General features: G+C 44.7%; 1 protein-coding gene across 1 annotated transcript in view; it reads left to right on the plus strand.

Annotated features, from left to right (window-relative positions):
• Nucleotides 1-9,580: 9,580 nt before the first annotated feature.
• Nucleotides 9,581-12,941, plus strand: part of NUCB2 (nucleobindin 2) — a 45,409-nt gene continuing 42,048 nt past the window's right edge. The window contains exon 1 of the mRNA XM_015423253.1: nucleotides 9,581-9,842. Within this exon, the coding sequence (XP_015278739.1) occupies nucleotides 9,822-9,842 (21 nt within the window). The 5' untranslated portion in view covers nucleotides 9,581-9,821. The remainder of the gene's footprint in view (nucleotides 9,843-12,941) is intronic.

Consider the following 12,941-nt stretch of genomic DNA (forward strand, 5'->3'; position numbering starts at 1 on the left):
TTGCTCTCCTCCATTAGTGGAGGAATACCCATCTGTGCTACTGCCCTCAGTAAAGGACAGGGGCAAGGCCCTTTGCAGGCCTATTTTAGCCTTTGAGGGAGGACTCATTAGGGTTGCCAGTCCCCAGGTCCCAGGAGGGTTCCCCCACTTTTGGGCACTTCTATTTGCTGTTGAGCTGCGGTGGCTCAAGTGGTTAAGACGCTGAACTGCAGGCTGTGGAAGGTCAGTAGTTTAGCAGTTCGAGACCCGGGTGCCGCATGATGGAGTGAGCTCCCGTCTCTAGTTCCAGCTCCTGCCAACCTAGCAGTTCGAAAGCAAGAAATTGCAAGTAGATAAATAGATACCGCTTCGGTGGGAAGGTAACAGCGTTCCGTGCGCCTTGGTGTTTAGTCATGCCGTCCACATGACCACGAAAATGTCTTTGGACACCGCTGGCTCTTCGGCTTTGAAACGGAGATGAGCATCGCAACCCTAGAGTCGGACTCGACTGGCTTTCGAGCAAGGGAACCTTTACCTTTACCTTTTTGTTAACCTGCTGCTGGTCAGCTGGCTAGTAAGGGAAACCTCACCCCCCAAACAGCCACATCTGGGTACAACATCCTTGAAATGATGACACCACCTGGAAGTGATGTCATCATGTCGGGGACACTGTACACAACACTCTGGTTTGAGGGCTAAACTCTATGGTAAATTTGGCCAAAAACCATAGAGTTTTGCCCTTAAACCAGAGCATCTCTATGTGACGTTGCCGACATGATGATATCACTTCCGGGTGAAGTCATCACTTTAGTAACATCCAGGGCTCTTTTGGTAGAAAAAGCCCACCAGGAACTCATTAGCATAACAGGCCACACCGAACAGCAGAAACTCATTAGCATGTTAGGCCACACCCCTGACAGCACAGCTCATTAGCCTATTAGGCCACACCCCCATGTTACCAGAAGTGTGGTCATCCAGCCATACCCACCTTTTGCTTGTTATTCTGTTTACCTTGTTTGTTGTCAAAACCCAGTGCTTTTTTTGTAGCAGAAACTCCTTTGCATGTTAGGCCACACACCCCTAAAGTAGCCAGTCCTAATGAGTTTCTGCTGTTGGGTGTGTCCTATTATGCTAATGAGTTCCTGCTGGGCGTGGCCAACTTGGGAGCCAGCTGGAACTCCGTTCCTGTGCGTTCCTGCCCAAAAATAGCCCTGGTAACATCCAGGAATGCACCCCCAAATCCTCCCGCCAGCATAGCGAGGGGACCTGGCAACCCTAGGGCTCATTGGGGGCAGGCCTGAGTAGGGTTGCCACTGTCAGCTCCAGATTAGGAGATTCTTGGACGTTTTGTGGTGGAGTCTGAGGAGAGTAGGGTTTGGGAAGGGGAAAGGCCTCAGCTGAATATTATGCCATAGAGTCCACCCTGTTGCCCCGCAAGGCGCTTATAGCGCTCTTATGGACACAATTCATAAGTGATAAAAACGGGACTGTGCAAGTAGTGTGCAAAAGGGACTGAGCCGTGTGGTGACCCAAAAATGATGCCAACCAAAGACACACACCCAGAAGAAGGAAGCCTTCCTTTGAGATGATGTGCCAATGGTTCTTAAGGTTACGTGCCCTCTTACCTGCTGTGAGATGGACCAGCTCCCTAGCCACATGTAGCACTGAAAACCAAGGCAGAAGACCAGAGACATGGAATCCAAACGCCATGTGGAGCTTCTTCCTTGCATGCGCAGGCAGCATTCCCCTTCCCCCACACAGCCTCACCTAGCTGAAGCTACAGCCATGAGACAATCAAGGAATATCAATGACAATGACTCTGGCTGCATGAGTCATCATCCATCCAGGTGCCACTGTCCTGCCCTGAATTACTAGATCTCAGCATTGTCCACTCCCTTAATCCTTTCCCCCTGTACCCAGCTCCAGTAGCATATTTTGGGACGGACTAATAGGAGGCGTGCCAGGGGACGTGGCCAGCTAAACCCACCCCCAAGCACCTCATAAAAGGAGGTGCACCCCGCCATGTGCTTTCTCTCTCTCCTGATTTCTACACCCACCCCACCTCCATGACTCTTGGTTCAGGACACGACCCTAATACCCCATAGTCTCCCTCATTTTCCCCAAGGATCGTTCCATCCCACCGAGGACAGGTAAAGTATTGCCCCTCAACGTAACATCCTGCTAATGTGATTGTGATTATCCCTTTCTATTTAATTTCCCTAGATCTCTGTAATTGTGAGTGTGTTTGAATTGCGGTATGCTTATGAGATATCTTCAGTAAACGAAACCATTTTTATACTGAAGCCAGCCTTTGAGTCTATTTCTGGTGATTCGGGAAGAAGCGGGACCCCTGTATACATGGGTGCTTGCTCCCCTATTTGCCTATTGCCTTGTGTAAAATTGTAATTCCCCAAAGAAAAATAATAATTTGTGGCAATTTGGCTAACAACCCTGCAAAGCTCATTTCGTCCCAATCTTCCTCAGGAGTAATCCTATTGTATTGAAATGTGTCAGCCTCTTGATACAGCTCAATGTTATGTTAGAAGCAAACCAATGCTTAACTTCTTCTTTATTTTCTTCAAATTATCTTCTGGTTCAATTTCAACGGTTTGCATTAGGAGCAAGTCAGTCTTGTCTTTTTAACTAGGTGCAAAAGCCCTGTGTATTATTCTGGATTAAATGCTCTCCATGAAAACTGTATTAATACTTACAGTAGGGGGTTTGATTCCCCACTCCTCCACTTGCACCTGGCTGGATGACCTTGGGCAAGCCATAACTCTGGCACAGCTGTTCTTGAAAAAGAGCAGTTTCTGTCAAGAGCTCTCTCAGCCCCGCCTACCTCACAGGGTGTCTGTTGTGGGGAGGGGAAGGGAAAGGAGTTTGTAAGCCGCTCTGAGACACCTTTGGGTAGTGAAGGGCGGGGTATAAATCCAATCTCTTCTTCTTCTTTAACTAGGTGCAAAAGCCTTCTATATTATGCTGGCTTAAATGCTCTCCATGAACACTGTATTAATAGTTATAGTAGTAGCCAGGGGTCATTTCGCAGGAAAAGAGGTGCAGGAGCTCATTAGCACAACTCATTAGCATAACTTATTTGCATATGCCACACCCCCTGACATCACAGGAAGTGTGTCAGAAGGCAACACCCACCGCTCAGGCTCCACTGGTCTGTTTTGGATTGCTAGCTATTGGGGGGGAGACGTGCAGATCTGTCCTCGCAGAGGAGGGAGAGCTTGTACCTAAATAAAACTTGGTCTTAAAGGTGCCATTGGACTGTTTTGGATTGCTAGCTATGGGGGGGGGGATGCGCAGATCTGCCCTCACAGAGGAGGGAGAGATTGTACCTGAAGGCGGGCCGTGGGGGGTCTGCAACTTACCTGGCTGCTTCTTGCTCCTCATGGCCTGACTGAGGGCTGCTGGGAACAGGGGGCGGGGCTTGTTGCATGTGCCCGCCCCCTGGGCTCCTTACTGCCGGAGCTCCGCTCCTGTGCGATCCCACAGGAAATGACCCCTGGTAGTAGCACACCAGTCCTCTTTTCTACCTGGCTGGAAGCCTTCAATTTTAAATTTGGCGTGCAAAATGCTCTCTGAAAAAGTGAACAGTGACTCACAAAAGCTCCTACCCTGCCACAAATTTTGTTAGTCTTTAAGGTGCTACTGGACTCTTGCTCTTTTCTACTGCTACAGACCAACATGGCTACCCATCTTGATCTATCTCCAGGAAAATCTGAAATCTTGAAAATACATGGGGGGGGGATTAAAAATGCAAAATGATAAAAGGAGCACTTGCAGCTTTAACAAATGGTTTCCATCAGCAGCTGTTGCTAGGCAGCCACAACATTCCAAGGCTTGGTTTCTGTCAGTAAAAGGCAGGGGGATGGGGCATGGTCCTTTCTGGGGCTGTTTTGGCCTTTCAGGGAAGACTCATCAGGACCAGGCCTGACAGCAATCACTGGCTGACTTGATAGATACCATCCGACTTGTGTGACTCACCTTGGCCTGGCTGCTTGCTACTCTTCAACAGCGGCCACCCTATGAAAGCCAGTGTGGTGTAGCAGTTAAGAGCTTAAAAGCAGATTCTGGGAGATCAACGTTCAAACCCCCATCACTCACCGTGGACCCCCACTGAGTGATTTTGGGCCAAGTCAATCCTTTCAGTCTAACCTACCTATTATTTATTACACTTACTAGTTGCTTTTAAAGTTCTCAAAGTGATTTATGACATATTGTCAGCAAGCTGCCATGGTGTCAGAAGGTTCCTGCTTAGCTCTGTGGTATTCTCTTCCCCACCCCCATCCCGGTAAAGCTCATGTGTAGTCTATTGCTGTTATTTGGTACTATGCGAAACTAGTCAAGGCCAGGCAGCTGGTGGTGGGAGTCGAAGTTTCGCTCAGCTTGTTATGGGTATCTATCCTGTGAACTGAACCTATGTTGATTGCAGTGAACTGTTATGTTCCCATGAAATGGGCGCGAGTCTTCAACCCATTCCCGCCAGCAGGAACTGGGCTCATTGGTTCTACCCTGGTTCAATTCTCTTTATTATCTTCTACGTGTGTATTGGTAGCCATTCCTAACAATGTCCTTGTTCGTGTGTGAACCATCGCTTTGAAATAAACCTTGCTTTGAATCAAACGTGGAGTTATTTCGAATGCCTGGGGATCCAACACATATTAGTACTCCTAACAATACTACTTCATATCCTGTTGTTGTTGTCGTTGTTGTGTCTGTTGTTAAAGGAGGGGGCTCTGTTCTCCAGGTTCCTCTGGAAGGCGGTACAATCCAAAGCAGCAATCCATGACCTCAGATGGGATGATAAGAGAAAGTAGGCTAAGCAGCCTTTTAACCTCACTAAATATTCTGCTTAGCTAGACTGTGATAGGGAAAAACAGTTAAGAAAGAGTTACTGTTTGGAGGTGAGTGGATTCTGCCTCCAAGTGGTCTGGAAAGAAACAGCTGTGGATGGTGGCTGCTAGAATTGCTGCTAGATTATTGCTTTTGTTTCCAAATTGCCTAATATAAACCAGTTTGCTTCCTTTGCAAGTTGCTAGGATCAGTTCTTTGGGCAACCTGGAGGATCTTCGTAAACTGTCTTTATAATAAAGACACAAATTTTAAAGCTATAAATATTTAAAAGGAATATGCAGAATAATAAATAGAAACTATACCCATCTATTGACATTACTTAAAGGATTTTGATTCTACTTCCTCCTACTTCAATGGGAATAAATGAACTGTAGTTTATGAGAGTTTTATAACTCTCATCTGCACTATATGAACTCTATTCTAATTTTCTTATCTGTTAAATGCATGGATTGTTATATTACTTGAATTATGACACCTAACACTGAAGTAGAATGTTTCACACAAGAACTTCTGTGTAAAATGTTCAGCCACACTTGGGAAATAATGGAACAGTATATATAATCCCGAATCTTGTAAAAATCAAGCCTCTGTGTTAAATAAGAATGGAGTTAACAAGCGCCCCTGCTGGACTCCCTTGTCAACAGAAAATATTTTAGACAGACCTCCTTTTAGGCTACAATGGAACTGAGCACTCTAGTCAATATGAAGATTTTCTATCAACCATCAGAGGTCATTTCGGGGGGGGAACGCGGGGGAACGCAGTTCCCCCGGGTGAGGTGCAGGGGGCGGGGCACATGACGAAGCCCCGCCCCCTGCTTCCGGCCGCCCCGCTTCCAGCCCTCATTCAGCCAGGAGGAGGCAGGAGAAGAGGGAGGGTAAGTTGCTTCCTCTCCACCTCTCCCCACCCCTGCCTGCCTGGGGCCAGGGAGGGCCTTGGCGGGGCTTCCTCGCACTCCCGCTGGCCTTGCAGGTCCACTGCCGGGCCCCTGATGTCAGGGGGTGTGGCATATGCTAATGAGTTATGCTAATGAGTTCCCCTAGCTCTTTTTCTACGAAATGACCCCTGTCAACCATAGTCGTCATCTGCCCATAGTGGATTTCCTTAATTTGTTCCAAAGTCTTGATCTAGAGATGCTGCCCAATAATCCTTTAAGATCCATAAAGGCTACATAAAGAACTTCTGAAAGTGAAGTATATTTTTTGGCTAAATGGAAGAGAATGAGTCTGTGATCTAAAGTAGAACAACCACTTCTGAAGCCAATTTGCTCCCAGCCTAAGATGTTATTAGAGTCCATACATTCCAATAGCTTATTCAATAGATAATAAGAGTATAATTTGCCTAAGCAGGATAATAAAGAAATTGGACGGTAACACGCTGGGCCAGAGCAGGACACTTTTTATAATATGGGACTATGACAGTTTTATGTTTATGCCGGCCACATGACCACGGAAACGTCTTCGGACAGCGCTGGCTCTTCGGCTTTGAAACGGAGATGAGCACCGCAAGCCTGGAGTCGGATTCGACTGGCTTTCGAGCAAGGGAACCTTTACCTATGACAGTCTACTGCCAAGTGTATGGAGTGTTACCGGAGGCATTTGCCATACTAAAGACTGGGGCTAAAACTTCAACCCACCAGGTAGGATTAATTTTAAATATCTCATCAGGAGTTAAGTCTGCGGCTGGGGCTTTACCTGCACGTAGGCAAGAGATAAGGTGTTCGACTAGTTTAGGAGTGACTGGCGGCCAAACAGGAAGAATGTCAGGAGAAATAGTTAAGATTGAATTTGATTCCACTGAGGAAAAGAGAGGACTGAAATAGTTAACCCAGATGGATGATGGAATGTAAAAAGGGGTATTATGATAGACCTTCATTCCTAACAGCATTTAGTGTTCAGTGCAGCCATTTATGTATTTATGAATACATCTTAATGAAAATACAGTAGTCTGCCCTATTTCTGATGACAAATTTTGCCGCATGAAAAAAGGAGATGCATGTAAAATAATGCAACCTAACAAGAATCCACTACAAGGTTTTTAATCATGCTGCTGACATAGGTTACCCATTTGCTGTTCTTCGAATATTAATTGCTTCTGACTGTGCTGAATCTAAAAGACTACATCTTTCATCACATGTAACTTAATGTTGGTAACATTCGCTAGAAATTTTTTCGGTTGTATACTGCTTTATGGTATTCACTGGTTTTAAATTTGTTTGTAGATTGTTGGATTATAAAATAAAATAAAATTGTTATCAGAATGCAGATGCATTATCATTAGCAGCTGAAGCTATTTATTGCAGCTATTTATTATCATCATCATCATCACTATGCTTTTCTTCCCAGTAGAGACCCACAGTGGTTTGCAAACTCATTCTCCCTTCCTGTAGTTTAAAAGTGTGTTGTTTTATACATCCCCCCCATTAATCCAAGAACATGTCTTCAGCACAGGCACGCACTAAAAAGATGAGTGCCTATATGTATTTGCAGAGAATGTATCGAAACAAATGTTTGCAGTGCAAAACACAAAGCAAATGCAGATAGATGAATTAAAAAAAGAAATACAAGGATCTTTCCAGAAAATATTTTTTCACCTAGTTATTTATTTTGGGTCGTTGTTCAAATTCCTTCCATCCACTGTAGTAGTACAGTATTTACTCAAATGTAAGACTAGTCCCCCCCCCCAGATATGCCATCAAAAGAGAGAGGGGGTCTTACATTCACATACAAGTGACAATCTGGGTCATAAAGAGCCCAGGGGGCGGGCACATGCCACAAGCCCCACCCCCTGCTCCCAGCAGCCCTCAGTCAGAGCAAGAAGCAACCAGGTAAGAGCTCCCCCACCCCTGGTCCAAAACAGTCCAGTGGCACCTTTAAGACCAAGTTTTATTCAGGTACAAGCTCTCCCTCCTCTGCGAGGACAGATCTGCACATTTCCCCCCCACCAATAGCTAGCAATCCAAAACAGTCCAGTGGAGCCTGAGTGGTGGGTGACACACTTCCTATGTCAGGGGGTGTGGCATATACAAATGAGTTATGCTAATGAGTTATGCTAATGAGCTCCTGCACCTCTTTTTCTACGAAATGACCCCTGGTGACAGTTATGTCCAATAATATTTTTTGGGGGTGTAACACTTTTAAAGGGATCATATTACATTCAGGATTGTCTCTCTATAAGTAAATATAGTATTTAAATTGTGCAGGTGTTGCATTTCCCCCACACCAAAATATTGATGTTTGAATATGTTCACCCCTTTTTCTGGAGTAATAAACAGAGTTAGGGCAATCATATGGAAGCAAGATAGGTTATATCACTAGTAGTCTCTGTGCCACTGAAAGCATATTTGCCCTGTGTGTTTTTTAACTGACTAAAAAGGACTCAATAGATCTGATAGTGCATTAAGTGTACCAAGTACTGTTATCATTTGGTGATTCACCAGTGGAAATACAGAAGCAAAACTACATTGGTTGAAAACCATCCTATGTATAACTGGGTTGTTTACCCAATATCTATATTATATTAGGGGAAAAGGTAACTTTCTACAGAACTGCCAGAGGATACCAGCTATATTAGATTCTGGAGCTGCCACTTGGTAATAAACACCACTTCAGTGGAAAATTCCAGATAATTGAATTTTAAAAAGCTTATGCCCCTGTAAGCCGCCCTGAGCCCACTTGTGGGGAGGGCGGGGTAAAAATACCTAAATAAATAAATATAAATAAAATAAAATTCTTGTCTGTTGTATCAAAATCGACAACATTCCAGTTGCGCCTAACAACATTTAATTAAACAGGAGCCTGCGTCAGTTACCGCTTCCTTCTTCAGACACAGCGGTGGGACGGAGTTTAAGCAGAGTGCTAACTTCGGCTGAATCTACATTTGTCTCTCCCACCGGTGTCCCAGCCTTTTGACCCCGTCTTCAAAAAAAAGCTGTCTACATTTAGTGTCGTTTTTCACACCTCGAGGGTGCTAGCATGTTTTTGCGCGACCGCATATGTTTATCGTCCGTTGGGGGCGGCGCCTCCGCACTGCTCTAAAAGAATCTCCTCCAAACAACATTCAGACAAGCATAGAGAAAGACGGCGTCGCGCGGCAGCACGAAAAAAAAGAAGGCAGTCCAGATCAATGTTCCCTCCAAGCTGTGGAGTCTTGTGAGCAAGAGTTCTCCTTTGTGAGCGACTGGCATTAAAGTTGCGAGCGAGTAATCTGGCTACTTGCATAAATTACTTTGCCATGGATAAATTACTGCATACATTACTTTGCCCTTCCTGAGCTAAATTACTGCATACATTACTTTGCCATAAATTACTTTGCCCTTCCTGAGCTAAGACAAAAATGTGTGAGCCGGAGGCTAAAAAAACTGTGAGCTAGCTCACACTAACTCAGCTTAGAGGGAACACTGGAGATAGAGCGAGAAGACTCCCTCGCGCTTCCCTTTCTCCTTGCCAATCAGCAGCCACAACTCGGTCAGAGCCTCCCGGGCGCCTCCCATTGGCTTTCCCCCCTACGTCGCTCACCATCCCTTCCGCCCATACCCCAGCGTCGACGTCACTGCGATTCTATCGTCAAGTCCCACCCACTCCCTTCAGCGCCACGTATCTTCAGCCAGCGCACCTCTCCGTCCCGTTTTCCCCAGCGTTGCAACACTGAACATGGCTGCCTCGCAGCCGCCCAATCGTGACTCTACGCGATGCCCCGAAGGAGGGCAGACTCCGCCAATCCGTGCGCGCCGAGGGGTGGGACCGATTGCTATGGGAACGGGAACTCGGCTTTGCAGGAGACCTGCTTCGGGGGGTGTCGCCGCAAAAGAGAGAGAGAGGAAGAGGGGGAGTAAGAAGAAAGCGCCCGGCAATTCTGCTGCTATCCCTGTGGGTTGCAAGGGCTGCTTCTCTCCTAGTGGACGCCTTTACAGAGAGGGGAACGGCTCATCGGCTAAAGGCAAAGACGCTCAGGATTACTCTGACTTTTATCTCCATAAGCGATGCATCGTAGCCAGCTCAAGGTAAGGTCTGTCTAATGCTGGCCCGGGGGGGGGGGATTGGCTGTGTGTTGGGAATCCCCCCCCCCCGCCTTCTCTTTGCTCTTGGATCCTTGGGCTTGTAAAGCCAGGTGGGCCAGGTGTTGTCCCAAGTTTCTTCTTTGCCCAACAGGTTATTCTATTAGCATCTTTCATCCTTTGGAGCCGTTTGAGTGGTGACTGTTTGGTGACCCCCAACATAAGGGGCGGGGGGGGGTGACCCCCTCCCCAAATCCGTATTGCTATTGTTGGTACTGAAGGACTTGTTCTCTGGCATTTCAGAAGTGTGACAGCCGACATGGTATATTAAACACATTGATGGGAGTCTGTTCCCTCTAAGCTGTGGAGTCTTGTGAGCTTTGAGTGGTGACTTGTTTGGTGACCTCCAACATAAGGGACGGGGGGTGTGTTACCCCCCAAAAAATCCATATTGCTGTAGTTGGTACTGAAGGACTCGTTCTTCTCTGGCATTTCAGAAGGGTGACAGCCGATGCAAGAAGACATGGTATATTAAATGCATTGATGGGACGTACTGTTCAAAAGAGGTTAGCATGCGGGATGCTCACCTTCGAGTGGCAGAATGAATGCCAGTAAGTAAGCTTCCTTAGGTGACATCCTTTTGCCAGAGAAGAAAGGAGTCTGCTAAAAGTGTCAGTAAGAAGCCTCATCGCTTACACAAAGCATGCTATTTAATTATTTAATTATTCTGTACAGCAGGGGTACACACATGGATTAGACAATGGAAACTTGTTCAGGCATTCTGCTTCGGTCTCTTTGGCTGACTATAAAATGTAGCGATAAACAGATTTACTACACCTTATACTTTCATGCTGGAACACAAAAATATTTGAAGCAGTAGGCAGGTGCTCATTACATTATCGGCTGGGATGGTAATTATTGCAGAGGAGCGTCTGTGTTAATCTGTTACGGCCAAGCAAAAATGGTAAACTTGTGGCATTTTAATGAGTAACAACATTGTATTCCAGCATAACCCCTTTTGTGAGTTGGAGACAACTTTTGATGCTGTGGGTGAATTTCCCCTATGCAGTCACTTTATAAGAGAGTTGAAAAAACAGGATCAAAGGGGCAGAAAATACAGAAAGTACAGAATGAAATGTAAGTATATAAACCTCGCATCTAATCAGGAAAAAAGCAAATACCACTAAACTAGTTACGCCAAGATAGTTAATACCTGTAATAGATGGTGTATCACAGTTTAATTAAAGATAGTCATAAACATAGTTTATAGTGAGAGAAAACAGTAATTTCTCTTTCCTCTGAGGAGGATGTGTGTGTGAAACCTCTTAGTAAATTTCAAATAAATAGCATCACATTGTAGTGTCCAGTTGATTACATTTCTACAATGACATTTTTTGGAGCCATGGCAACCAGGCTTCCTGGATTTGTCAATCCCTGCTTTAAGGTGCCACAAGATGCCTGTTTGTTTCTGTTGAGATAGGTATATAGTAACCAAAATCTACGAGTAAGCTACCTGATTGTCATAAGTTTAATTAAGTCTGGAGCTGTATGTTCTAAAACCTGGCTCATCTTGTTCTTAAAAATGTATCTTATAAGTCAGCCACTCCAAAGTTAATGGAGCTCTAAGAAATGGTGTTTGGGAAATCTGCAGGTAAACAAAGCTAGCTGTCGTGTTAGTGTGTGGGATACTAATCTTTCAATGGCAGAATGTCGCTAGTGTGTTTGGGTTATCAAAACAATGGTAATTTGTGTCTACTGTTAAAATAGTAGGCGATAATAAATGAAAGTACTGAACCAAACACTTAATTGTTGTTGATGCGTTTACAACTTTATGTTAAAACCTTGTAAAAAACAAGCCTAGCTTTTTTTATTTACAAATGCACCCGACTGGGGTTTTAAGTAGTTCAAGGCTGAGTCATAGTTTTAGACAAGATACACGTTGACTAACTCCACCTATGGGTAACTACTGAAGGTTTAAAGTGAACTTGAGTAGTTGTGGCTTTCATAATACAATGATCTCATTAGCAAAGAAGCTGTTCCGATATCTGCTTTGTTCAATTATAGTGAGGTGTATTTGGAAATGAAAGAAACCAATCCTTACCGTCCTTATATTGAATACAGGATTTCCAATATTGAAATGGACTGATGCTGAGAGAACAGCAGGTTGGTTGATGCACGTGTGTTGAAATCTTCTTCCATTTTTGGTTGATCAGCTGCTCAGTAAGATTAGTGAGCTCTAACTTGTCAGTGGGAGCTTTACATTGCACCCTGCAAGCCATGAAAGCAAATGTAGTTAAAAATTCTGTTATACTTCTGTGTCTCTCTGACCTGATCTAGATAGCCCAGGCTAGCCTTGACTCATGAGACCTGAGAAGCTAAGCCGTGTCAGCCCTGGTTAGTACTTGGATGGCACACCACCAAAGAAGTCAAGGATTGCTACATAGAGGCGGGCACCTCTGTTTGTTTTTTGCCTTGAAAACCCAATGGGGTTGCGATAAGTCAGCTGCGACTTGTGGGTGCTTTCTGCCGCCATTGTATCTCTACTTTTTCTAGCATGTGATTGTACCAGAAACTTTAAAAAAGGCAAATAAACACATTGAATTGGCAGCAGTGTGCAATTCCCTGGGTGTAATAGCCATTTGGCTACTAGAGGAGACTTTCCACACACCTTTGAACCTTATAATATGTTTGCAGCTTATTTCAACAAGGATCTGTTACTCCAGTGTTCTATTCTTTCAGATTGATTAACCATTATGTATGAAGTCCAGTAAAACATGGAGACGTGTATTCACCCTTTAGTTAATTATATATAACTCTCACTAACATTTGTAAGCCACGCCTGATGTGTCTTTCTCTGACTTGTAAGGAGTGATATAAATGTTAGGATTTAGGATATCCAGAGTAAATATGTTATTGGTACATCTGCTTTGGCACCTCAAATGTATCATTTAGATTCAAAGTGGATAGTATCAGTATGTTGGTTGCCTCACAACTTTTTCTAAACCAAGTCTAAACTTTGATCATATAGATAGTACTTCCCGCGTGCACTTTAAATATCCATTAAAAGAAAGAATATTGTGAATATCTCAAGTAGTATATGTTACA

The sequence above is a fragment of the Gekko japonicus genome, unplaced genomic scaffold, assembly GCF_001447785.1.
Source record: "Gekko japonicus isolate JY-2015 unplaced genomic scaffold, Gekko_japonicus_V1.1 scaffold936, whole genome shotgun sequence".
Taxonomy (NCBI): domain Eukaryota; kingdom Metazoa; phylum Chordata; class Lepidosauria; order Squamata; family Gekkonidae; genus Gekko; species Gekko japonicus.